The following is a 27,882-nucleotide window of genomic DNA, read 5'->3' as shown; positions in this document are numbered from 1 at the left end:
CTTCTAGCCCTTGTCCCTGGACTGCTCTGCCTTGTTAGTCCCATTTGGTTTTATGGGGCTGTCCACTCCCCGGCTGAACAGTGAACCTCGGAAGTGACTTCACCACTGAGCTAAAAGGGTGTCTGGGGGCCATACTCTTGGAGTTTCTCCAGTCTCCTCTAGGCCAGTAAATCTGGTCTTTTTTGTGTGTAATGCTCACCTTTTTGCTGTTACATTTTCTTACAGCAGCTGCTGGAGTGTAATAAGTGCCGAAACAGCTATCACCCTGAGTGCCTGGGACCAAACTACCCCACCAAACCCACGAAGAAAAAGAAAGTTTGGGTGAGTACACACACTGTGCTGTTTCAAGGAGAACTGTCATTTTGACAGTTGGATCTGCGCAACTCGTCACGGGAATATCCTTGCTTGATGATGTCAGTGTAATAATTTTTTTCCTTATTATTAGGACAAGCCATCCCAGTGTAGAAGTCAGATCTAGAAATAGAGTGTATTAAAGATGTTTTTAAGTAAGAAAGGATATTAAAAATAAGAAGTTCCTACGGAATTTCTTTTCTTCTCTTCCAGATCTGTACCAAGTGCGTTCGCTGCAAAAGCTGTGGGTCCACAACTCCAGGCAAAGGGTGGGACGCACAGTGGTCTCATGATTTCTCACTGTGCCATGACTGTGCCAAACTCTTTGCTAAAGGTACCTGAAAAAAGTCAATTTTGTCAACTTGTAGAGGTTGTACTTGGTGTTTTCGAGGTGAACTGGACACTCCAGTAGAATGAAATGAAAAGTCTTACATGTCCTGTCAAAGATACTATTTGGATGCATTTACTAAATTCCTGGGTTTGCTCTTTCCTTTGCATACAGAATTATAGCAACTGGAAATGTTTGGGTAGCTTGTTTGGGAAGAATTAAGGGGACTTTTTGTAATAGCTAATCACAGTGAAATGCCGTAAGCTAGTAGTATTTCCCGAAGTGTAGTACACGTATATTTGATTGTTTCAGGAATGGTTTTAGGTCAAACATTTTATTTTAATAGTTACACTAGTAAAAAAAGTTACAAGTAACACATTAAACTCATTATTTTACTGACTTACTATAGGCCTGATACAAAGTTCACTATTAAAATTATTTAAAATGAACAAATCTATTTAAAGAAGTCTATTGAGTAAAAAATAATAGAAAAGAGACATGGAAGTGCTGCTTTCAGCTAATGTAAAAACACTAGGAATAAGGAAAAAGTTTAACTGTGTTTTTCACTCTCATATCGCCACTTCTTTAACATTTAAACATTTCTTTAGAATGTTAAGAGGTAAAGTTCTCTTTCATTCTTTTCCTATTATGTTATCTGTAAAACCCACCTCATGACTTTTATAAATAGGTCTAAAGAACAGAAGTAGTGATATATATGAAGCATTTCAGAATAATCTTGACCATCTGCAGATGTGTGAACATTCCATAGTAGGTCTGTGCAGGCATTCATAAAGCCTAAGTGATTCCAGAAGAATATAGTGGCTTGCGTGTTAGACCGGTGGCATACATAAGGGTAGGGCCTTAAAAGCATTGGTATGTGAGCCAGAGCACCGCTGAAGCTTTGCTTGGCTTTCAGGAAACTTCTGCCCTCTCTGTGATAAGTGTTACGATGACGACGACTACGAGAGTAAGATGATGCAGTGTGGGAAGTGTGACCGCTGGGTCCATTCCAAATGTGAGAATCTTTCAGGTACAGAAGGTTGGAGTCTTTTTATTACCGTTTCCTTCTTTCTAAGTATAGCTACATTTACAGCCCCTGAAGCAATATAAACCTAAAATTGTAGTGTTGTTATTTGGAGTCTTTTTAAACTTACGTTTTGGTCTCTTGAATAAGTGGCATTGGGTTAAGTTCGTGCTGATTTATCATGAGTACATTCTTTTAAAATATTTATTTGCTGCCCTTCATGGGTAGCATAATCTACTGATTCTTTAATAACCAAATCCTGGGTTAGTGTTAATTAATAATACTCCTTTTAGAGATCAATATATGTGAGCTGCTAGGGGAGTTCCTAATATACAACTTTATAGTAAGCTTAGTGGGGTAGTTTCTTCTCTCTTCCATGTCTTCGGAGCACCTCTCATAGTAGGTTTTTGTTTTCCTAGATGAGATGTATGAAATTCTATCTAATCTGCCAGAGAGTGTGGCCTATACTTGTGTGAACTGTACTGAGCAGCACCCTGCAGAGTGGCGACTGGCCCTTGAAAAAGAGCTACAGATTTCCCTGAAGCAAGTTCTGACAGCCTTGTTGAATTCTCGGACCACCAGTCATTTGCTACGCTACCGGCAGGTAAGCCCAAATCTCATTTTGTTTTCTGACAGCTTATTCTCAGTTGGTTTTTACCCTGTAATGGAATGGGTTGCTTTGTTTTGTTAATTCTTGATTTTGTTTTGTAGAGTTACTTGTTTTGTCCGTAGCCGTTAGGAACATTTTTAGACCAAGAGTAGGACTTTCTCTGGGGTAAGAAATAGGAAGGGGCCATACCTTCAAAGGCCTTTTTGAAGAAATTTCTTGCTGATATAGGAAATTTGGACTTTATACCCTGAAGGCTATGGGGAGCCAAAATGACAGACTTTACCCAAGGAAGTAAGCTGATCACAGTTGCTTTTTAGAAAAGAATTATTCTGGCAGAAGTGGAAGGGATAAATTAGAGAGAATTTAGCCTAGAGGCAAAAGTAGTGGTTAGAAGACAGTTACAGTAATCTAGGTGAGAGAGAGAATGCTGGCCTGAACCAAGATGGTAGTAGTGGGACTAGAGTACCCTTTGGCTCTGGGAATCCCTAGGGCTTCTCTGGGCACAGTTTGAAAACCACAGCTCTTAGTCCATTTAAGTTGTGAATGATACATCTATAAAGTAGTTACTGGGAACATAAGGTATAATATTGGAACAACCACATGAATAATTTTATTTCACAGCTAGGCTGATTTGGAGCCTTTGTGGCACGGCGGGTAAGAGCTCAGCTGCTAACCAAAAGGTCGGCAGTTCGAATCCACCAGCTGCTCCTTGGAAACCCTATGGGGCAGTTACTACTCTGTCCTGTAGGGTCGCTATGAGTCAGAATTGACTTGATGGCAATGGGTTAGGCTGAGTTACCTTTTACTAGAACTCATTTTTTGAATAGGAAGTTCAACTTTTATCTGTGTCCTACTCGAAAAGAACTGAACACGGTTTGGATTTCTTCATACTGGGTTTGGACATTATCAAGCGAAGCTCCTAAATTAGTCTAGCTAATCTGTTAGATAACAGGCTGTTTTAACTTCTGTAATTTAAAAAATCTGATTATTTTTATGTTCTTTAGGTTTTATAATCTGAATCATTCAGTGCTGTATTTATTAATTTTAATAAAGTTCGCATGGATGCCTCATTTTCAATGTTGATAAAAGAAACATATCTTTCCTGGCAACAGGCTGCTAAGCCTCCAGACTTAAATCCCGAAACAGAGGAGAGTATACCCTCCCGAAGCTCCCCAGAAGGACCTGATCCACCAGTTCTTACTGAGGTCAGCAAACAGGAGGATCAACAGCCTTTAGATCTGGAGGGAGTCAAGAGAAAAATGGACCATGGAAACTACATATCTGTGGTACGTCTCTAGAGCAAAGTGCCAATATTTCTAGAGCCAGTTTAGCTTCTCAGGGTCTTTTGGGAGGTAAGGCTGTGTATAAATAAATTAAAAGATGATTTGTGTTATTTTTAGAAATGTCATGTTGCTTTAGGTACCTAAAGTATGTGAGTTATTTTAGTTCTTTGTTTCAGAAGATGGATTATGATAGGGAAGGTAGTGTCTCAAAATAGCTCCTTTATTTAGCTTTCATTTGAGTTCTCTGAAAATTATTTTTATATGAAGAGGAAGAACTAAGAACTGTTTATAGGAAAAAATGCTAATGGGAAGTTAATTAGTTGGCATCTTTTGAAATCAGATCTGAATATTGTATCTTCCTTTGCAGGGTATTAGTTTGTAGATGGATGACTTTTAACTTGATGGTTGTAAGAATGTGTAGGAAGTAGATCATCTATTATCTCATTGTCCATATTTGCTATTCATTTTAGTCCAAATAAAAAAATTGTGGACCTGTTTGGGTAACTTACTGTGATGCAGCTAATTTATTCTCATTCTTGCCCTATTAGCCTGACATCTCTTGACTGACAGAGATTAATTGTAGACTGAATCACCAAGGCCTCAGCCAAAAACAAATTACACTGTGCTAATATAAGGTGTTAGTTTTCTCTTGGATCTGTCCTGGATGACTTAGGAGGAAGAGGAAATGATTCTGAGGGCATGCTGTTTTATGAATAATGGGTACTTTGTTTTTGTATACAGTTGGAGTTCAGTGACGATATTGTGAAAATCATTCAAGCAGCCATTAATTCAGATGGAGGGCAGCCAGAGATTAAGAAAGCCAACAGCATGGTCAAGTCCTTCTTCATTCGGGTGAGTGATATTAATAGTTCATGTTTTTAATGCTTATCTATGAATGATTATCCCCATGAATAGAACAGATTTCTTCTCTTCTACTTTCTGCTTTGCCATGTGTATAACACACCTTTCGGTTTAATTCGTTCCCCTCATTCTTTGGGAGGAAGTTGGTGAGTTGCCCAACTAGATAGATTTTTCCTGAAATCGTCTTTGTATTGACACAGAAGCTGGTGTGAAGTTGTTGGTTTTGTGTGGTCTCCAAATGAGTGCTGACATGCTTACATTTTGTTTGTTTTTGTTTTAGCAAATGGAACGTGTTTTTCCATGGTTCAGTGTCAAAAAGTCCAGGTTTTGGGAGCCAAATAAAGTATCAAGCAAGTAAGTAATTTCAGTAGTACTTTTTTCTCTTCTTGTCAGCTGGAAATCTGAGCGTTTTCAAATTTCTAGATTGTTTTACTTTTAGACTAGGTTTTGATATTAAAAAATGAATCTGTTGAAATGCCTTTTTGGTGCTCGTTTGGACACAGCACTTAATGTTTATTATAGGCTATTGTCTATTTTTTATTTTATGTATTTATTATATTTTAGGGAACTTTGTGTAACTTGTGGCATATGTATAATATATGTATAGTATAGCTTTATAGTTGGCTTTGTTTTAATTGGGTTCTGTTTTACTTATTTCAAATGGTGCTGCCTACCTCTCTTGAATTTTTCATATTTAACCTTTAATTTTTATTCCAGTAAGTCCTTTTGATTCTTTGGTAGGATTATCGTTTGTTTCTGGGAGCTTAACAATACTGAAATTATATTTTTAAAAATGGTATGTTCTGTGTATTTAAGCAGTTTTCATATTCTGTGGTTTGTTCTTGTGTTCTGTGAATGGTTCATGCATGTGGCCAAGACCCGATGATATAAAAAATGTGATTATCTTGTACAGTTCTAGGTATATTGTAGGAGTTCAATAAATACTTGTTGAATCAATTATTTTCAGCAGTGGGATGTTACCAAACGCAGTGCTTCCACCTTCACTTGACCATAATTATGCTCAGTGGCAGGAGCGAGAGGAAAACAGCCACACTGAGCAGCCTCCTTTAATGAAGAAAATCATCCCAGCTCCCAAACCCAAAGGGCCTGGAGAACCAGACTCACCAACTTCTCTACACCCTCCTACACCACCAATTTTGAGTAAGGCTCTGAATGAAAAGTCGTTATCCGTTTCCCTCCAAATGCAAGTGATTGGCTTTGTGAATCTAAATTTAATACATTCGGATATCTGAAAGGAATTTTCAAATCATCCTTAAAAGTAATAAAATCATTATTGTTACTTCACTTGGATGTTAACAAGGAATTAACATAAATACTCTGAGTATTGTAACATAGATAATGAGATAGCTTTGAACATAGATAACAGATAGCTTCGAACATTTTTTTGAAAGTATTTATTTTATAGTCTACAGTCTATTTAAGCTGAATTGTTTTCTTTTTTCCTGAAAACCAGACATACTATTGCTAATTTTAACTGATGTCTTTTGGGTTCCAAGATACTGACAGGAGCCGAGAAGACAGTCCAGAGCTGAACCCACCTCCAGGCATAGAAGATAATAGACAATGTGCATTATGTTTGACATATGGTGATGACAGTGCTAATGTAAGTACTGTGTGACACAGGGTCCTAGTTAGTAGAGATCCAAAATGAACTGTGTGTCCTTTGTGTCTAAACTTTATAATTGGGTTCCATTTGTTTAATTAATGTTTGTTTGTCAGTTTGTGGCAGTTGGAGTTTTTTATGCTTAATGATGATTTGCTTTAAATTAACCTGCTGGTTTCTAGTAATCTACTAGAATTTCCTCAAAAAGATTTTGTGAATAAAATACAAGTTGCATATTAAATAACTTGTGTTTAACGTAGTATAGCAGAATGGTTAAGAGCCCAGTTTTGGCAGGCTGCCTGGATTTGTTTCTATGCCTTACAGCCTACTTGTTAACCTTAGACAAGCAGCTTAACCTCTCCGAGCCTCAGTTTCATCTTTAAAATGAGAGTAATCATAATGCCTACCTCACAGTGATTGTGAGAATTAAATGAAATTATGTAAAGCCTTATTTAGTGTCTGGCACATAGTAAGCTTACAATTAAAAAAAAAAAGTCTTACAATGCAAGCTGAGAGAACTGGCTTTGAAATAATGGTTTTAAAAATTCACATTTTTATAAACTTATCACATATTACTTTTTTTTTATCCTTTAGATTTATAAAATATTTCTAGTCTGGAAAAAGTAATCTAAAAAGGAGGGAAGAGACAGAGAAACATTGAAAAATGAATTGTGATTTTTGTAAACATTCCTAAGTTAAAAGACTTAATTTCTTGTGGTTATCTTGATTGAGGGAAAGCTAATACCAAAGAAAACCTTTTTTGGCATTCTATTCTTTAAGAAAAATTAAATCAATCTCTTTATTTCATAGGATGCTGGTCGTTTGCTATACATTGGACAAAATGAGTGGACACATGTAAATTGTGCTTTGTGGTCAGCGGAAGTATTCGAAGATGATGATGGATCACTAAAGAATGTGCATATGGCTGTGATCAGGGGCAAGCAATTGGTAAGAATTTGTGGGTAAATTATATGAAAGAGATTTCCCTCTCAGTTGCTAGATGTTCTTTCTGTGGCCAAATGCTGACTCACTGATGTTTTTCATAATGCCTCTACAGTAATTGGTCCACAACAAGTATTGGTATACACTGTAGCCAGATTGCTGTTCTGACCCTTGGAGGAAGGATGCAAAATAAATAGAAAACAAAATATAATTTGGGAGATAATTCATATGTGTAAGAAGAGTGTTTATATATTAAAGGACTTAGACTACATTATCTCAAAGGTCCCAGTTGAATCATTCCGAGGGTCCATAGGATAACCCCACAAAATATATGTGTGGAGAGTATCAATAGCAGATGAGAGGAATTTAAAAAAAGCTATGAAGGAGTAAAATTTTAAAAGCTATTTCTGAAGGAAGGAGGAAGGTGAAGGTTCATCAGAAAAATAGCACATGCGAATAAACGTAAGTATAAGTTGTGTGGCGATCACAAACAAAAATTCTTCCCTGTAGGGGAGCCCACATTGTGACTGTGACAAAATAAGGTGGTGACATACAGGGACAGGTGAAGGAAATCTTTGAATCATGTGATAAGTTTGAGTTACTACTATTAAGCTTAGTAATTAGAGCACCATTATATTTCTAACCAGTGTCGTCTTTCTAGAACTGAGTCTCTGGGATATGTAATAGCTTTCTAGCAGAATGATGTTTTTAGCATTGATCTTCAAAATTTCATCTTCTCTAAATCAGTACTTTATCCTAGGAAAAAAACTATGTTTTAGTCCAGGTTCTAAATCCAAATTTAATAGTTACAGGTTTCTGTGAACAGTGGGGGAGACAGAGGAATTGTAGAGGAGGCTTCATGGCTCATACCATCTCTCTGTAATTCAGTAGATTACCAATAAGCAAAATGAACTGTAGGAAACCAGAGTGGGATGATTCTATCGAGGAGATGGTAAATGGCTTAAAGACTGAACAGGGCTCTTCTTTCTGGATTTTTAGAGATGTGAATTCTGCCAAAAGCCAGGAGCCACCGTGGGTTGCTGTCTCACATCCTGCACTAGCAACTATCACTTCATGTGTTCCCGAGCCAAGAACTGCGTCTTTCTAGATGATAAAAAAGTATATTGTCAGCGACATCGGGATTTGATCAAAGGAGAGGTGAGAGAGCTTCAGTTGCTTTTTAAATTCCTTAGGAATTCAGGGAAAATAGACTGAAAATAGCAACATGGTAAACTCGGTTTTGCCTTTCTATCAGGTATTGCTAGAGTCACGTCCTCTTATAAGAAATACAGAAGTCCTGCTAGTAAAACAGAATGGTGGTTTTGAGATACGTTCTATACTTCCTCTGAGAGGATCAATATAATAAATATAATGTGTAAAGAGATAGCCTATTAACAGCTACCCTGGGTTTTTATTTAAGGTGGTTCCTGAGAATGGATTTGAAGTTTTTAGAAGAGTGTTTGTGGACTTTGAAGGAATCAGCTTGAGAAGGAAGTTTCTCAATGGGTTGGAACCAGAAAATATCCACATGATGATTGGTATGACCTAGGCCTCGATTATTGGGGAAGACTGTATGTATCATTGGGGTACTTTATAGTCCTTAGTTATAAAATGAGCCTTCTCATTATCTCCTCTTATCAGTTATTCTTTCTTGGTCAGGCTCGATGACGATTGACTGCTTGGGAATTCTGAATGATCTCTCTGACTGTGAAGATAAACTCTTTCCTATTGGATATCAGTAAGTAGCACTGTAAAGAGAAGACAGCAACTTGAGTATCCTGAAATGCTGAGCAGATCATTAAATTGTAGAGGCATGCTTGTTAGCTACTTTTAATTACTACTAAAAGTTAACTTTTTTTTTTTTTTTTTTTTTTTACTAGTTGTCTGGTTCCATCAGCGTGTAGAGTGGGCCTAAAGCAGCATCTTATGTCAGCTAAATCCAGTTATAGGAGAAAAGTATTGTTGGCGTAATTCCAGAATCATTTCCAAATAAAACCTGGCAAATTTGTAGCAATTACATTTTCCTTGTCTCATGGGGCTTTTCTCCCAAGGAAACACCACAGGGTGGGCCTTCGTTTTGTTTTAGGGCCTCACTTTGTACTCATTGTGGGGCAGTAGTACCACCCCAAAGGCCAGTAACTATTGCAGTAATTAGTATTTTCCTTTGTTTGGATTTTAGGATAGTTTACTGTTATTTGGCCGCTGATTACAATACAACAACAACAACAAAAAAAAATCTTATGCTGTTTTTTGAGAGGATAGGAAAAACAAAGGACTTCAAAACACTTGGGTAATCTATAATAAGAACCTATGAAGTAAAGCTAAATTCTATAAATCAAGAAAGCCAGGCAACCTAGGATGGAGGAGAGGCTTTGACAAATGTTAGTTTCTGCTTCTATACTCTCACTTACAGTGATTTTTCCAAATCTATCTGCCAGGTGTTCCAGGGTATACTGGAGCACCACAGATGCTCGCAAGCGCTGTGTGTATACATGCAAGATAGTGGAATGCCGTCCTCCAGTTGTAGAACCAGATATCAACAGCACTGTTGAACATGATGAAAATAGGACCATTGCTCATAGCCCAACATCTTTTACAGGTTAGTTTTTAGTCCAGCTGGGAATTGAATTAGATTTTTGGGAGTGCTGTGATTGGAGGGTGGGGAGATCATTTATTTGGGAGATCATTTGTCTCTAGTTTGATATTTACCTAATAGCTGGCTTCTTATTGGTTTATTTGTTCAGTATTTTAATTAGACTTTTTTTTTTTTTTTTTTTTTTTTACTTTTTCTCTTTTTAGTTTTATTGTGGTAAAATATTTATAACTAAAAATTTATCATTTTAACAATTCTTAAGTGTATAATTCAGTGGCGTTAATTACATTCACCATATTGTCCAACCATCACCATTATCCATTTCCAGAAGTTTATCACTGCAAACTCAGTACCCATTAAGCAATAACTTCCCGTTTATAAGTGATAGTTTCCTTCTTTTTTTTTTTTAAAATGCTTCAGCGACTTGATTACATTCTTCAAGTTGTGCAACCATTTTAGCTTTTTCCAAATTATCCCACCACCATTAAATATCTTCAATGCACTTTAAGCAAAAGCTCCCTCTTTTGCCTTAATTGGACCTTTTTTATAAGCATTTTTATTTTCTACCACAGAAATTTCATCTAAAGAGAGTCAGAACACAGCTGAAATTGTAAGTCCTCCATCACCAGACCGACCTCCTCATTCTCAAACTTCCAGCTCCTGTTTTTATCATGTCATCTCAAAGGTCCCTAGGATTCGAACACCCAGTTACTCTCCAACACAGAGATCCCCTGGCTGTCGGCCATTGCCTTCTGCAGGTAAAGGACTTCATTGACCTGCTTGACTGAAAGTTACCCTAAAGATTAGTTTGTGATTCTTTCAGGAACCTTTATCTTGGTGATTTTTGCTAATTGAAAATGCAGATTTTCAGTTACCTATAAATACATATAGGGAGCCCTGGTGGCACAGTGGTTAAAGTGCTCAACTGCTAACTGCAGGGTCAGCCATACAGAGCCACCAGTGGCTCTGCGGGAGAAAGATGTAGCAGTCTGTTTCCATAACGATTTACAGCCTTGGAAACCCTATGGAGTTGCTATGAATGGGAATTGACTCAATGGCAGTGGGTTTTGGGTTTATAAATATATATAGGCAAGTCATTGAAACCAATGACTACCAAGTTTGTTCTGTCTGTAATGGACTCCATGCTTTTCTTCTCTTATTTAGGAAGTCCTACTCCAACCACTCATGAAATAGTCACAGTGGGTGATCCTTTACTCTCCTCTGGACTTCGAAGCATTGGCTCCAGGCGTCACAGTACTTCTTCCTTGTCACCTCAGCGGTCCAAACTCCGGATAATGTCTCCAATGAGAACTGGAAATAGTTACTCCAGGAACAGTGTTTCCTCAGTGTCCACTACTGGGACTGCTACAGATCTTGAGACAAGTGCCAAAGCAGTCGATCATGTCTTAGGGTCACTGAATTCAAGTACTAATTTAGGGCAAAACCCTCCCACTTCTTCAAATTTACAAAGGACAGTGGTTACTGTAGGCACTAAAACCAGCCACTTGGATGGATCTTCATCTTCAGAAATGAAGCATACCAGTGCCTCAGACTTGGGGTCCAAGAGCTCCTCTTTGAAGGGAGAGAAAACCAAAATGCTGAGTTCCAAGAGTTCAGAGGGATCTGGAAATAATGTGGCTTACCCTGGAATTCCTAAACTGGCTCCACAGGTTCATAATACGACATCTGGAGAAATAAACATTAGTAAAATTGGAACTTTTGTGGAGCCCTCTTCGGTGCCATATTCTAAAGAGGCCCTATCTTTTCCGTCACTCCATTTGAGAGGGCAACGCAGCGATCGAGACCAGCACACAGATACTACCCAATCAGCAAACCCCTCTCCAGAGGCAGATACTGACGTCAAAACCTTGAAGCTGTCTGGAGTGAGCAACAGATCATCTATTATCAATGAATACGTGGGATCTAGTTCCAGAGACAGGAGACAAAAAGGGAAAAAATCTTGTAAAGAAACTTTCAAAGAAAAGCATTCCACTAAATCTTTTTTGGAACCTGGTCAGGTGACAACTGGTGAGGAAGGAAACGTAAAGCCAGAGTTTGTTGATGAGGTTTTGGCTCCTGAGCTGATAGGACAACAGCCATGTAATAACGTTTCTTCTGATAAGATTGGTGATAAAGTCCTTTCTATTCCAGGAGTCCCCAAAACTTCATCCATGCAAGTAGAAGGATCTGCCAAGGAATTACAGACACCCCGAAAACGCACAGTCAAAGTAACACTGACACCTTTAAAAATGGAAAGTGAAAATCAGTCCAAAAATACCTTGAAAGAAAGTAGTCCTGCTTCCCCTCTGCAAGGAGAGTCAGCATCTCCAGCAGAACCAGTTTCAGCCTCTGAAAGTCCAGGAGATGGTCCAGTGGCCCAACCAAGCCCCAACGATACCTCGTCCCAAGATTCTCAAAATAACAGCTATCAGAATCTTCCGGTTCAGGACAGAAACCTCATGCTTCCAGATGGCCCCAAACCTCAGGAGGATGGCTCTTTTAAGAGGAGATATCCTCGTCGCAGTGCACGGGCACGTTCTAACATGTTCTTTGGGCTCACGCCCCTCTATGGAGTAAGATCCTACGGTGAAGAAGACATTCCATTCTACAGCAGCTCAACTGGGAAGAAACGAGGCAAGAGATCAGCTGAAGGACAGGTGGATGGGGCCGATGACCTTAGCACATCAGATGAAGATGACTTATACTACTACAATTTCACTAGAACAGTGATTTCCTCAAGTGGAGAGGAACGGCTGGCATCTAATAATTTATTTCGGGAGGAGGAACAATGTGATCTTCCAAAAATTTCACAGTTGGATGGTGTTGATGACGGGACAGAGAGTGATACTAGTGTTACAGCCACAACGAGGAAAAGCAGCCAGATTCCAAAAAGAAATGGTAAAGAGAATGGAACAGAGAACTTAAAAATTGATCGACCTGAGGATGCTGGTGAAAAAGAACATGTCATTAAGAGTTCTGCTGGCCACAAAAATGAGCCAAAGATGGATAACTGCCACTCTGTCAGCAGAGTTAAAACACAAGGACAGGATTCCTTGGAAGCTCAACTCAGCTCATTGGAGTCAAGCCGCAGAGTCCACACAAGTACCCCCTCAGACAAAAATTTGCTGGACACCTATAATACTGAGCTCCTGAAATCTGATTCTGACAATAACAACAGTGATGACTGCGGAAACATCCTGCCTTCAGACATTATGGACTTTGTGCTGAAGAATACTCCATCCATGCAAGCTTTGGGTGAGAGCCCAGAGTCATCGTCATCAGAACTCCTGAATCTCGGTGAAGGTTTGGGTCTTGATAGTAATCGTGGAAAAGACATGGGTCTTTTCGAAGTATTTTCTCAGCAGTTGCCAACAACAGAACCTGTGGACAGTAGTGTCTCTTCCTCTATCTCAGCCGAGGAGCAGTTTGAGTTGCCACTAGAGCTACCGTCTGATCTCTCTGTCCTGACCACCCGGAGTCCCACTGTCCCTAGCCAGAACCCTAACAGACTAGCTGTAATCTCAGACTCAGGGGAGAAGAGAGTAACCATCACTGAAAAATCTGTGCCCTCCTCTGAAGGTGACCCAGCATTGTTGAGTCCAGGAGTAGATCCAACCCCTGAAGGCCACATGACTCCTGATCATTTTATCCAAGGACACATGGATGCAGATCACATCTCCAGCCCTCCTTGTTCAGTGGAACAAGGTCATGGCAACAATCAGGATTTAACTAGAAACAGTAGCACCCCTGGCCTTCAGGTACCTGTTTCCCCTACTGTTCCTATCCAGAACCAGAAATATGTGCCCAATTCTACTGATAGTCCTGGCCCATCTCAGATTTCTAATGCAGCTGTCCAGACCACTCCACCCCACCTGAAACCAGCCACTGAGAAACTAATTGTTGTTAACCAGAACATGCAGCCACTTTATGTTCTCCAAACTCTTCCAAATGGAGTGACCCAAAAAATCCAATTGACCTCTTCTGTTAGTTCTGCACCCAGTGTGATGGAGACAAATACTTCAGTATTGGGGCCCATGGGAAGTGGTCTCACCCTAACCACAGGACTAAATCCAAGCTTGCCAACTTCTCAATCTTTGTTCCCTCCTGCTAGCAAAGGATTGCTCCCCATGCCTCATCACCAGCACTTACATTCCTTCCCTGCAGCTACTCAAAGTAGTTTCCCACCCAACATCAGCAGTCCTCCTTCAGGCCTACTTATTGGGGTTCAGCCTCCTCCAGATCCCCAGCTTTTGGTTTCAGAAGCCAGCCAGAGGACAGACCTCAGTACCACAGTAGCCACTCCATCCTCTGGACTCAAGAAAAGACCCATATCTCGTCTACAGACCCGAAAGAATAAAAAACTTGCTCCCTCTAGTACCCCTTCAAACATTGCCCCTTCTGATGTGGTTTCTAATATGACATTGATTAACTTCACACCCTCCCAGCTTTCAAACCATCCCAGTCTGTTAGATTTGGGGTCACTTAATACTTCATCTCACCGAACTGTCCCCAACATCATAAAAAGGTCTAAATCTGGCATCATGTATTTTGAACAGGCACCCCTGTTACCACCGAGTGTGGGAGGAACTGCTGCCACAGCGGCGGGCACATCAACCATAAGCCAGGATACTAGCCACCTCGCATCAGGGCCCGTGTCTGGCTTGGCATCTGGTTCCTCCGTTTTGAATGTTGTATCCATGCAAACTACAACAACCCCTACAAGTAGTGTATCAGTTCCAGGACATGTCACATTGACCAACCCAAGGTTGCTTGGTAACCCAGATATTGGTTCAATAAGCAATCTTTTAATCAAAGCTAGCCAGCAGAGCCTAGGGATTCAGGACCAGCCTGTGGCTTTACCGCCAAGTTCAGGAATGTTTTCACAACTGGGGACATCACAGACTCCCTCTACTGCTGCAATGACAGCAGCATCTAGCATCTGTGTACTCCCCTCAACTCAGACTACAGGCATAACAGCTGCTTCACCTTCCGGGGAAGCAGAAGAACACTATCAGCTTCAGCATGTGAACCAGCTCCTTGCCAGCAAAACTGGGATTCTGTCTTCCCAGCGTGATCTTGATTCTGCTTCTGGGACCCAGGTATCCAATTTTACTCAGACAGTAGATGCTCCTAATAGCATGGGGCTAGAGCAGAGCAAGGCTTTACCCTCAGCTGTGCAGGCCAGCTCAGCCTCTCCTGGGGGCTCTCCATCCTCGGGACAGCAGTCAGCAAGCCCCTCAGTGCCGGGTCCCACTAAACCCAAACCAAAAATCAAACGGATTCAGCTGCCTTTGGACAAAGGGAATGGCAAGAAGCACAAAGTTTCCCATTTGCGGACCAGTTCTTCTGAAGCACACATTCCAGACCAAGAAGCCAACACAGCACCCCTGACCTCAGTCACGGGGTAAGAAATCCAAATATTCCCTATGCTGAGTCTGTGGGATTTTGTGCTCTGGGTTAGAGACTTTGGAAGCGGTAGTCTTATGGGAGGGGCACTCTTCTGTCCAGGTTGCATTACTTGGGAGTTTTCTGGGATTTGATTTTTTTTTTCCTCCCAGTAGTGATTTATAGAGAAAAATTGAGTTCCATTAGCTATTAGCCTCTTGGATAGAACCACATCTCTGCTCTTTGCTCTGATTTGAAACAATGTTTCTGTTTGCTCCTAGAGGTTTAGAATACTAGGAAATGATTGTTTCTGTCTGGAGGGCAAAGCCACCTGTTGCACATCCTGATGGAGTTCTTTTTTTTTAAACTTTATCATTGAAGTATAATACATATAAAGTACACAAGTGAATTTTTACATATGTATGTATGTGTGCACGCGTGTAGCCACCACTCAGTTCGAGATAGTAAACGTTTCTAGCACCCTAGAACGCTCCTGTGCCTCACGATTGTTCTAACCTGTATCACCAGAGGTTAGTTTTGCTCACTCACACATTTTATTAGATCCTGATAGAGTCATGTCTTTAGACGGACCTCCATATTTAATTCGATATATATTTACTGGTGATTTTTCTTGAAAAGACATAAATAATTCTGTTCCAGGACTCCAGGAGCAGAGGCTGAGCAGCAGGATACGGCTGATGTAGAACAGTCATCACAAAAGGAGTGTGCGCAGCCTGCAAGGTAAGCCCTTAATTCTGTCCACCTCATTTAAAAAAAAATAGGTCTTCCCGATTTGTATTGATTTTTGTTTTGTTGTGAAAGTTTTTTTTTTTTTTTAATGGAAGTAATAACATGCTTATAAAAAAAATCATAGCATAGAATTACATAAAAGAATGGGTAATGGTAATCTGTCCTGCCCACCCTCAAATCTATTCCCTAGAGGTAGCCATTGTTAGTAATTTGTTTTTATCTATGCAGACATTTATATGCATATATAGTGTATGTATATGAATATGCATTTTTTTTTACATAAAAGGGACAATACATTACCTACTGTTCTGAACTTGCTTTTTTCACTTAACATATTGTGTAAATCTTTCTGTGCCAGTAACTATAGATACACTTTGTTTTTGTTTTTTTCATGGCTGCCTCTGATTCTATTGTATGGATCTACAATAATTTATTTAGTCAGTCCCCTATTGATAATACATTTGGATTGTTCCCAGGGTTTATTTCATTTTAAAAAATGAACGTTAGTGGGATTCACAAGCTCATACAGCTTACTTTTCTTTTTAGATAAACCAGCTAACTTATTTAAGTAACTTCCAGAACTGTTTCTGACTAGTGCCTTTTAATTTTTTTCTAATAGTAAGAGTATTGGAGCCCTGGTGGTGTAGTGGTTAAGAGCTTGGCTGCTAAACCAAAAGGTCAGCGGTTCAAATCCACCAGCTGCTCCTTGGAAACTCTATGGGGCAGTTCTGTTCTGTCCTATAGGGTCACTATGAGTCAGAATTGACTCGACAGCAACAGGTTTAAGGATATAAGGAGAATCTCAAGGACATTATCTATAACTTCAAAAGCAGAAACTTAATGTCAGTATTTGGGAAAGAATCTTAAAAAGATTCTGCTGTATACTGTACAGTACTGTGGTGGTAGTGGTGTTCATTCAACAGGTTCCACAGAAAGCACCATCGGGTTCTTTTTCTAGTAGTTTTGTATAACTGACACCATTGTCGTGGAATTAAAAAACTAGCTGATGTTACAGCTCACATGTGATTTTCTTTTCATCTAGGCAAGTGGCTGTTCTTCCAGAGGTTCAGGCGACACAAAATCCAGCAAGTGAACAGGAGAGTACAGGTATGTGGATGGAGAACACCTTAGAATCAGAGAATTTCAAAGCTAAAAGGACAATAAAAATCAGCTACTTTGCCTCCTGATTTTCTAGAAACATTTTTTCAAAAAAAAATTTAAGCTCCAAAGTAGATAAATTTGCCAAAAGTTGTAGACTAAAAGTCACAGCACCTGTCTCCTGGTCCAGTGCCCTTCTGCTATGTTATCGGTGATCATCTTGTCATCTACAGGACACAAAACTGAATCCTAAAAAGACTCTTTTGCTTTACTTGCTCTCACAGCAGTGAGATTTAAATAAGTGGTTATAACCTGACTTCATCCATGAGTTGTCACTGCAGAAAACCAGCAACCATTTTTATTATGTAAGATAGGCATATTTTGGATACGTTACCAGATACATCTCCATAACATTTTCTGTCCATTCTACTGAATTTGATCAGCAGACAACTGGTTAGTTAATAACTAGAGAGCGAGGGATATAAGACTTTGCCCAGTTCCATAGATTCCATAGAGAGGACTTCCCATGAAAAGAACCAGATAGAGAAAATGCTCAGGCATAAGATTTGGGATGTTGTCACATTCCGCTGATTTGCTAATTCCTCAAGGATTGATACATCTCATGTAAGAAGGCAGTGAGGGCTGGTGATTGACAGTGCAGACCCGGTAGCCAGGTGGGTTGAAATCCTAGCTTTACTACTTCTCAGCTATATGAAGTTGGGCTAGTTACTTAACCTCTCTCTGCCTCAATTTCCTCATGGTTAAAATGGAGATGATGATAATAGCATCTACCTCATTGGATTGTTGTGAGATTTAAATGAGTTACTATATGTGATGTTCCTAGAAGAGTGCCTCATATATAATAAGTGCTTCATACATGTAACAATTATTATTTTTTGGCTTTGACCCTACTGAGGGCAATTACTTACTGAAAAACTATCAAATTATCATACTAGACCTAGAAACTCTACAAGAGACAGCATAACTTCATAAAAAACAAACCAATTCTAGTTTAGTCATTGGTGGCACAAACTGTTACGTGCTTGGCTGCTAACCCAAATGTTGGCAGTTCCAACTCACCCACCCACCCACCTAGTGGCTCCTGGGAGAAAGACCTGTTAGTGTACTTTCCATAAAGATTACAGCCAAGAAACCCCTATGAGGCTTTTCTACTCTGTCACATTGGGTTGCTGTGAGCCAGAATTGACTCCACGGCCCCTAACAACAACAAGAGCTATGGCCTAGGGCAAGCTGTTCCACCTCTTGAGCCTCCATTTTGTTATCTGTAAAATAAGAATAATAATACCAACAATGGAATGTTATTAGGCTTAGAGATAATGTATGGAAAGTGCTCTACACATAGTTGGTGCTCAGTAAACATTTGTTATTGCAACCACTTTGGCCTCTATCTTTCTGTCCTTCATAGAACCTAAAACAGTAGAAGAAGAAGAAAGTAATTTCAGCTCCCCATTGATGCTTTGGCTCCAGCAAGAACAAAAACGGAAGGAGAGCATTGCTGAGAAAAAGCCAAAGAAAGGACTTGTGTTTGAAATTTCAAGTGATGATGGCTTTCAGATCTGTGCTGAAAGTATTGAAGGTGAGTGGATTCAATTAGGTTGATTCACCAGCACAGGACCTGTTTCAGCCAGATCTATATTTTAGAAACCATTTATGTGGGCAGATTTGTGCTAGGTGCTATGGAAGATACTTTTAGAACCATTACACATTTTCCTTATCCTTGAGAAGATAGTCGTGTTGAGGAAATAGTCCATAATTTATATGAAAAGTTAATGATACAGGTGATATTTTAAAGATTGCACACACCCTCACATAGCAGGTAGGATATCGGCTTATCTCTCCAGTCTTCTAACACTTCCATTCTCTCACTTCTGTGCCTTCACACATGCTGTTCCTTCTGCCTGGAATGCTCTCCTTACCTTCATTTACCTGGTGAACTCCAGCCCATCCTTCAAGATTCAGCTTAGAAAGTCTTCTCTGACCTTCTGAGGCAGATAAGCTTCCCCACTCCCTCCATTCTGCTCCTTTAGACTCTGATGTATTCCTCCCTTGTAGGCTAAAATTTGTTTTGCAAATGTTTGTTTACTTTTATGTCTCACTCATTTAACAGTAAACTTCCCATAAAGGCTAGAGTTTTATTTTCTTAGCCATCTTTGTATCCAAGCATGTAAGTGCTCATCAGCTGTTGAAGGACTCATGTGTGTTCTGTAGGGAGTAAGTTCTAGAGGAGTTGAGAGAAAGGAAAGATCACTGTTGGGTGAGCTAGAATCATCCAAAAACCGATGAAGATGCTGGACATTAAAGGAGATAATAGAATTTCAGTTAGGCAAAGAAGACTGGGGAGGACTTTCTAAGAAGAAGGGATGTGAGCAAAGTTATAAAGACAGGATTGAATTTGGTGGGTTTAGAGTAGTGTCGGGTGGGAGGATGACATTGAAATGCATAACAGGATTGTGATAGTGAAAGAGGAAATTGGGAAGAGGGATTGGGCACAGGCTTTGGAGGGCCTTTGAAAGTTTCAGTAGTAGAATAAAAAGCAGAATTTCAAGCAGCTTAACGTGGTAACTCCATATAAGATAGATTACATTGGAGTCACTAGAGGGCAAGAGATCTCACTAATGAGCATGTTATTGGTACAGTAGAAACGTCAGGTAATAAAGCCCATTTCCAGTAGGAAAAGAAAAGAAAGAAGAATGGATAGACTTGGCAACTGCTTGAATATGGGGCAAAAAGGAGAGGAAGGAGTCAAAGATGGCTCTAAAGGTTCAGGCCTGGGTGCATTCATATCCTCTCCAACAGAAAAAGCCCTGCTGGGTAGTGCACTGTTGCAGCTGCTTGTTTATGCCCTGAACTGATATTGTTAAAGGTGCAAGAAAAACAACAAAAAACGGCACTAGCAGAGTCTTTCTTCATAGTGTGGGAATTCTAAGCACAATACTTGTGCAGGCCATTGGTATTGAGAAATGTTTGTTTGAACATTTCTGGCCTATAGTTTTCTTTTATTTCCTTACAGATGCCTGGAAGTCATTGACAGATAAAGTCCAGGAAGCTCGATCAAATGCCCGCCTAAAGCAACTCTCATTTGCAGGTAATAGCTGAAGCTGTTATTTTACTCCTATCTCAGAATATTGTGGTAACTTGTTGATCTACAAAGAAAATCAACCTTTTTATTCTTTTTTTTAATTGATTTTTAACAGCATTATTGAGATATAATTCCTATACCATGCGGAGCCCCCTGGTGGCACAGTGGTTAAGAGCTATGGCTGCAACCAAAAGGTTGGCAGTTCAAATCCAGCAGCTGCTTCTTGTAAACCCTATTGGGCAGTTCTGCTGTGTCCTGTAGGGTTGCTGAGATGTAATTCACCCTTTTAAAGTATACTATTCAGGTTTTAGAGCTCAAAGAGTTGTGCAATCACAACTATCACCACTATATAATTGCATAACATTTTCATCAGCTGAAAAAGAGACCCTGCATCCGTTAACAGTCATTCCTCATCCCCCACCTCCCAGCCCCTGGTAACCACTAATCTTTCTGTCTGTGTGGATTTGCCTATTCTAGACATCTTATATAAATGGAATCATAAAATACTTGTCTTTAGTGACTGGCTGCTTTCACATAGCATAATACTTTTATCTTAGTTATCTAGTGCTGCTATGACAGAAATACCACAAGCAGATGGCTTTAACAAAGAGAAGTTTATTTCTTCATAGTGAAGTAGGCTAAAAGTCCAAATTCAGGGCATCAGCTCCAGGGGAAGGCTTTCTTTCTGTTGGCCTTCTCGTCAATCTTCCCCTGGACTAGGAACTTCTCCGCGCAGGAACCCCCAGGTCAAAAGGATGCGCTCTGCTTGCGGCACTGCTTTCTTGGTGGTATGAGGTCCCTCCCTCTCTGTTTGCTTCCCTTTCCTTTTATCTCTTATAAGGTAAAAGGTGGTGCAGGACACACCCCAGTTAAACTCCCTTTACGTTGGGTCAGGGATGTGACCTTAGTAAGGGTGTTGAGATCCCATCTTAATCCTCTTTAATGTAAAATTGTAATCACATAATGGAGGACAGCCACACAATACTGGGAATCATGGCCCAGTCAAATTGACATACACATTTTTGGGGGGAGATAATTCGATCTACGACAGATTTCGAGGTTCCTCCATGTTGTGACATGCATCAGTCCTTCATTCCTTTTTATTGCCAGATAATATTCCATCATGTGAGTATACCACATTTTTGTGTATCCAGTCATCAGCTGATGAACATTTGGGTTGTTTCTACTTTTTGACTGTTAGGAATAATCCTGCTATGATCATTCATGTACAAGTTTTGTGTAGATAGATGTATGTTCTCATTTCTCTTGGGTATATACCTAGGAGTGGATAATCTAAAGTAGAAACCTTCCATTGACTCTGTTTTTCCACACCTTGTCTGGTCTTCCCAGCCTCTTTTTTGTGGAGGGAAAGGGATCAGTACTTAGAGGAATTTATTTAGAATGTTTCTGTTTTAAGAAGGAAGAGAGGGAACATTTTTGAAGCATATATGACAAATATTAACATTTGTTTATATTAAGTGGCAGGTACATGTATGACTATTGTAACAGCTTATGTACTTTTCTATATTGTTACACACTTTTCAGAATTTTTTTTTAACTTCAAATAAAGGGCAAAAACCCAGCAGGCAGTTTATCCCTGACAAAATACAAATGACCAATAACATATGTTAAGATACTCAGTCTCACTCACAATCTTTAAAATGCAAATTAAGACAATCATAAACATTTTCTACCTTGATTAATAAAGATTCAGAATTTAGAGATAATCAATATAAATAAAGATGGAGGAGATACACTCTGACATTAATAGTGGATATATAAATTATTAATACAGTAATTTCAGGGAGCAGTTAAGCAATAGCTAATTTTCAGATCACATACCCTTCCATTGAACAATTCCACTTTAGGAATTTATCCTATAGGTAGTCTCACCCAATTCATAAAAATGGTATAAGAATGTTCATTACAACATATGTTGTAGTAGCAAAAAACTGGAAGCAACCCAAATATCCATCAGTAGGGGAATTTGGAAAGATGTCTCAAGTAAACTAATGGAAAAAGCAGGTTAAAATAGTATGTGTTTAGTATGATCATGAGTCACTTTAGCTACTTCATATTATATATGTTATATTGGTTGCGTCTGAGTGGTGGGACCTGGGAAGTTAGAATAGTCAACTTTTCTTCTCAGAACTATTTCATTTTATTACCATGAATATGTATTACTTTTATAATTAAAAGAATAATAATAAAACTAATCAGTTTTTAAAAGAACAGATGACAAATAAGTAAAAAAGAAAAATGTTAGTGTTCTCCTGGATTCTACCCTTCTTGCTCTACTCAGCCATCCTCATGTTCTCATATTACAAACCGATGATTCACTAATCTTTATTTTCAACCCCTCCGTCTGTTCTACCATCCTTCATTGCTCAGGTTAAAAAAATCCAGTAATTCTTGACATCCTTCCTTTCCTTTATCATTCATATCCAATTAGTCACTACTGTTGGTTGATTCTACCCTGAAAGTACCAGTCACATTCCTCTCTTCTCTTTTTCTCCTTCCTCAGCTCTTGTTAATCTCTCATCTATAAGCTTATAACTGGTCCCTGAATCCATCTCTTCTCCTTGTAGCATATCCTCAGTGTCAACAGAGGTACTGCAAAAGCTTCTTACTCTTACGTACTAATTATGGAATAAAATCTTCAATCCCTAAATAGTCATTGTTAGTGCATATTTACTATAGTGTGCTTGCCACGATGTTAAATTCCGAGGATATGATCACTGATTAGAAGCAGACTCATCCCTACTCTCCTGAGGTTTCCCATCTATGGCTCCCTTATGCCAGATCATCTGGTTAGCCTCTGCTCTCACCAGTTTGCTCACCCCTCAAAATTCCTTGTTCTGTAGCCACACTACACTATTTAGTGTTCTAGATCCATCAGTGTGTCTAAAACCATGTTCTGTAGATGTGAATCAGAATCTCTGGGCTTTGGAGCCGAGAAATCGGAATTTTTAACATGTGTCCCAAGTGTATTTGTATTACATGTGCGTTCACGTTAGCACACCATGCTTCGTGTGTGTCCCAGGAATGGCCTACTTCCCTCCATCTTCTCACTCTTGCTCCCCAAATTCCCTTTGGCTTGATAAACTCCTCATCCTTCAAGGTCCTGCTTAAAGTCACTGCTTCTCTTTAGCCTTTTTGACCATTTCTTCTGTGTGCTTACCGCCTTATCACTTGATGCTTTTGGTCTCATGTTATGAAAACCACAACTGTAAGTGATTTAAAACAGTAAGGTAATTTATCATCTTAAATAACAGAAAGTCTAGGCATCAAGATTTGTTGATTCAGGAATTTGCAGTGTTGTCAGAGACCTAGATTCTTCCCTTCTTCCCACTTTGGTATCCATGGCAAAACTTCATCATCGGGCTGGTAACAAATGGCTGCAGCAGTTCTCAGGGTTTGGATACGGCAATGGTGACTTGCTGCTCGTCACTGAAACCAAGTCATCTCCTTTAGAAATTCTCTAAATGAAATAGAAATCAGGCATCTAATAATAACTATTCCCCTTTTAAGAAAAATTACCCCAAAAGTAGAAGAATTAAAAAATAAAAGTCACCCTCTAGATCGTAAATACTTGTTATTTGTAGTGATGGGAAAAGGAGCACCGATTGTCAGTGTAATGAGCACAGCTTGACCAAAGTAATCGATGCCACTAAGAAGCACACAAGAGAAGAGGATGTTTATGCTGAAAAATATGATATATATACTTTGGCAACAACACCAACAATAACCAAAAAACAAGTATATGGTCACATACGTATGTGTATAGGCATATATATGTACAGGTAGGTACAGTGTGTGTGTGTGCACACATATATTCATAGAGGACACAGTTAATAGATACTTCTCAGACATAACCAAATACCTTGTGAGATTGGTTTCCTGGGTCTGAAGGCTTAGAACCTTAGTCTTATGTGACAACTCAGTCAGTTGGCATAATACAGTTCACAAAGTTCACGTTCTGCATCCTGGTGAGGTGAGTAGCGTCTGAGGTCTTAAAACAGCTTATGAGCAACCATTTAAGATACGACTTTTAGTCTCTACTTGAAAGAAGCAAAAGAGAAAGATGGAAACCAAAGTCTCAGAGAAGAAACTAGTCTACAGGGTTAATAGCCTACATGAGCCACACCCTCATCTACCCTGACACCAGAAGAACTGGATGGTGCCCAGCAACCATCTCCAACCATGCTGATCAGGGCCACAATAGATGGACACTGATAGAATGGGAGAAGAACACGGAACAGAACTCAAATTCTTAAAAAGTCCAGAATTACTGCATCAGTTGAGACTAGAGGACTCCCTAAGACTATCCCTCTGAGGTATTCTTTAAACCTTGACCCAAAACTTTAAACCTTGAAGCGAGGTCACCTTTTCGCTTAACAGCAGATTGGCACACAAAATAAAGGGTATTACCTGTGAGTATGGTGCTCCATTAAAAAATCATCTATAGAGATCAAAAGGTCAACCATTACTCTAAAGCAAAGATGAGAAGATAAGGAGGGGGCAGGGAAACTAGAGCCCTAGAAATGTAACAACCAGAACACAATTAAAGAGAATGTTGACACATTGTGAAAAATGTAACTAATGTCACTGAACAATTTGTATAGAAATTGTCAAATGGGAACCTGACTTGCTGTGTAAACTTTCATCAAAAGCACAGTAAAATATTTTTTATATATGTGTGTGTGTATAATAAAAGCAAACAACCATAACAGCAAATTGAAAGGTGCAGAGAGTCCTACCTCCCAGAAGTAACTATTGTTAACATTTAAATATGGATGTCCTTCTAGACATAGCATACACCTGTTGCCATTGAGCCAATTCCAACTGATAGCGACAGTATAGAAGAGAGTAGAACTGCCCCATTGAGTTTCCAAGGTGCAGCTGTTGGATTCGAATTGCCAGCCTTTTTGGTTAGCAGCTTAGCTCTTAACCACTGCACCATCAGGGTTCCTCCCCAAATGACACTAAGGTTACATCTCTAAATATTCTTTGTAACACAATTTGTGTGTCTTGTCGGAATTGCATACGTGACCCTGACACAATTATGCCTATGAAATACATATCTTTCCACAACAGACACCATCATTGTTTCTGTATCTATTAATAATACTGTAAACAATATTTGTAAATGAAATAATGTTGTTTATTTAATAAAAATACAAAGAACATAGGCTGTCTTCTAGTGTTCAGAAGAGGTATGGCAGTTGTTACTCAGCCCTCTCCATTTAATGGAAGAAGCCAATCCTTTTAGAAAGTCTTTCAGTGTCTATGCTAGCAGACTTACATAAATGTTATTTTTATAAAATAAGAAACAGTAAAAAGTGCTCATTAATAGCATGAGACCAAGCAAAACAAAGCAGCTATTGAGTGTATTACTCAATACAGTCACTATTAATACAATAACAACACAAAAGAGAGTTTTGTGTTGGAGTGTACTGACATTCCCTTTAAATTTTAGTGAATATGAGATTGCAGAACCCAAGTACTCTATTACCCATAATAAAAAATAGGATCATTTTTGGAATCATACGTTCCAAGGCTCAAGTCTTGTCACATTAGCTCTGTGACTTTGGGCATGTTATTTAAATTCTCTGAGCCTAGGTTTACTCGCCTTAAAATGATGCAAGTAATTCCTGCCTCATGTGGTCATTCTGATATGAAATGAAATAACACATATAACATTTCTGTGTACATTCAGCAAATAGAAAATAGTCCATAGTTTAGTGGTTTGCTTTTTTCATTTAGCTTATCATAATGTTTTCCATATCGATAAATCTGTATCAGCATTATTTTAATAGCTATTTAGTGCTAATATCTGGCTAGTATTTAATATAAGTCACCCTTGAGCAGCTTCTGGCAGCCATTCTCTAGCACAGGCATTGCATCAATACTATCCAGTTTACTGTTGGTGGCACTCCTCACCACCCCTGTGCTTTTGATCCTACAGGTGTTAATGGTTTGAGGATGCTGGGGATTCTCCACGATGCAGTTGTGTTCCTGATTGAGCAGCTGTCTGGTGCCAAGCACTGTAGGAATTACAAATTCCGCTTCCACAAACCAGAGGAGGCCAATGAACCCCCGCTGAACCCTCATGGTTCAGCCAGGGCTGAAGTCCACCTGAGGCAAGTTCCATTCTTCTCTGTAAGCAGCTTTGGGTCCTGAGTTTATGTCTAGTGATACAGTTATTTTCCCATGTAACCTTTGAGATTTCCTATGGTAACACTGCCTTCACTGCTTCTCTTAAAGCATTTCTCTAAATACATTTTAATCTTTTGGCTCCAGGAAGTCAGCATTTGACATGTTTAATTTCCTGGCTTCTAAACATCGACAGCCTCCTGAATATAACCCCAATGATGAGGAAGAGGAGGAGGTGCAGCTGAAGTCAGCTCGGTAAGCCTTGAGTGGAGAGAGGTCATTAGAAATCCTCTTTGCTTCCCCCTACCCCAGCTGTTCAGGGCAATGCGTAGTTTTGCTTGGATCAGAATTTTCTGAATAACATTTAAGAAGACCAAAATTATAATTTGTATTGAAGTAGCAGTAGCTGGCTGATAATAAGAGAGAAATATAAGTTATTGAGGAGAGATTCAAATAACCATAAGCTATATATTTGTTTTCTTTAACCATAGTATGCTCTGTCCATTTTAGATGTACCACCCTGGTCATCATGGTCAGAAACCAAAAACCAAAACCAAACCTGTTGCCGCTGAGTCAGTTCTGCCCCATAGGGTTTCCAAGGATCAGCTGGTGGATTCAAACTCCAACCTTTTGGTTAGCAGCCTGAGCTCCTAACCACTGTGCCACCAGGGCTCCCATGGTCAGAAAGTACTATAGATATATTAAAATGGGCCTAATTTTATATGACACTTGTTATGCTTGGAATTGAGGAAAGAGAACAGTGTAGTTATAGTCTCTAGTAACTTTCAATCCAAGACTGAAAACACATTATTTCCTGAAGAGAATTCGTTAATAATATACCTTGTCTCTTTAGGAGGGCAACTAGCATGGATCTGCCAATGCCTATGCGTTTCCGGCACTTAAAAAAGACTTCTAAGGAGGCAGTTGGTGTCTACAGGTATGGCTAAAATTCTGGCAAGAATTATATGAGACTACTGGAGTTTTCCAAAATCAAAGTGAACCAAATACTGGGCAACCTCCCTCATGCAGTAAGTGAGGTTTTTATGTATATTGAACCTGATGTCTTGAGATCCTGTAATTTCTTGTGTTGAACAAGGAATTTAACACAATTAGCATTACAGTATTGCTACTTCTAGTGGGCTACAGCATAGAGAAGTCTTTTATCCTTGGCCATTTGCTAGAACAGTTAATTTAATCAAATCATATGGGTCCAAATTCTTTTTTTCTCCCAAGTGTCTGTCCTTCCTGGAGGACTAACAGACCAGAAGATTTTATTCATTAATTCACGTATTCACGTAATTAACTTTATTTGCAAAGTTTGTGGCTGATCTCTTTCCCATCTTTATGTCCTAGGTCTCCCATCCATGGCCGGGGTCTGTTCTGTAAGAGGAACATTGATGCAGGTGAGATGGTGATTGAGTATGCAGGCAATGTCATCCGTTCCATCCAGACTGACAAGCGAGAGAAGTATTATGACAGCAAGGTGAGTTGCTCACTTTCACTCTTTCATTTCTTTTGTTTTTCTATAGAAGGGGGCCATCCACTATAAATATGATCCCTGGATCCCAGAAGAAATAGCGTTCTATTGATTTAAAAATGTTTCTCCCCCCTAACATTTTAACATCTCTGAAGTCTGTGGGGAGTCCAGTAAAAGTTCAGAATCCACTCTAAGGATTAGTAGACAAAGATACTCTTTGAAGATTTGTCTGAGTGGATCTGAGATCTAAAGCACATAGCTACACAATTTTTAGGTTTCCCTTTCTGCATAGACAATAAG

At 39.3% G+C, this 27,882-nt stretch overlaps 1 protein-coding gene across 5 annotated transcripts in view; it reads left to right on the top strand.

Annotated features, from left to right (window-relative positions):
• KMT2A (lysine methyltransferase 2A) overlaps nucleotides 1-27,882 on the top strand; it is a 75,170-nt gene that overhangs the window by 42,134 nt on the left and 5,154 nt on the right. For 4 of the 5 annotated variants that reach the window (XM_012558175.1, XM_023739937.1, XM_023739939.1 and 1 more), the window contains 24 exons: nucleotides 226-321; nucleotides 565-685; nucleotides 1,596-1,718; nucleotides 2,123-2,307; nucleotides 3,426-3,599; nucleotides 4,338-4,448; nucleotides 4,738-4,811; nucleotides 5,425-5,618; nucleotides 5,975-6,081; nucleotides 6,892-7,029; nucleotides 8,023-8,181; nucleotides 8,444-8,561; nucleotides 8,683-8,761; nucleotides 9,462-9,622; nucleotides 10,189-10,374; nucleotides 10,781-15,020; nucleotides 15,662-15,742; nucleotides 16,794-16,858; nucleotides 18,276-18,446; nucleotides 19,881-19,955; nucleotides 25,918-26,092; nucleotides 26,253-26,360; nucleotides 26,959-27,042; nucleotides 27,459-27,588. In XM_012558175.1, coding sequence (XP_012413629.1) covers nucleotides 226-321; nucleotides 565-685; nucleotides 1,596-1,718; nucleotides 2,123-2,307; nucleotides 3,426-3,599; nucleotides 4,338-4,448; nucleotides 4,738-4,811; nucleotides 5,425-5,618; nucleotides 5,975-6,081; nucleotides 6,892-7,029; nucleotides 8,023-8,181; nucleotides 8,444-8,561; nucleotides 8,683-8,761; nucleotides 9,462-9,622; nucleotides 10,189-10,374; nucleotides 10,781-15,020; nucleotides 15,662-15,742; nucleotides 16,794-16,858; nucleotides 18,276-18,446; nucleotides 19,881-19,955; nucleotides 25,918-26,092; nucleotides 26,253-26,360; nucleotides 26,959-27,042; nucleotides 27,459-27,588 — 7,155 coding nt within the window. The remainder of the gene's footprint in view (nucleotides 1-225; nucleotides 322-564; nucleotides 686-1,595; nucleotides 1,719-2,122; nucleotides 2,308-3,425; nucleotides 3,600-4,337; nucleotides 4,449-4,737; nucleotides 4,812-5,424; nucleotides 5,619-5,974; nucleotides 6,082-6,891; nucleotides 7,030-8,022; nucleotides 8,182-8,443; nucleotides 8,562-8,682; nucleotides 8,762-9,461; nucleotides 9,623-10,188; nucleotides 10,375-10,780; nucleotides 15,021-15,661; nucleotides 15,743-16,793; nucleotides 16,859-18,275; nucleotides 18,447-19,880; nucleotides 19,956-25,917; nucleotides 26,093-26,252; nucleotides 26,361-26,958; nucleotides 27,043-27,458; nucleotides 27,589-27,882) is intronic. The other variant, XM_004385667.1, reaches the window with a different exon arrangement.

Source organism: Trichechus manatus, unplaced genomic scaffold (assembly GCF_000243295.1).
Source record: "Trichechus manatus latirostris isolate Lorelei unplaced genomic scaffold, TriManLat1.0 scaffold00143, whole genome shotgun sequence".
Classification (NCBI taxonomy): Eukaryota; Metazoa; Chordata; class Mammalia; order Sirenia; family Trichechidae; genus Trichechus; species Trichechus manatus.
Note: the sequence above shows the minus strand (reverse complement) of the source record. Positions and strands in the feature narration are given on the sequence as shown.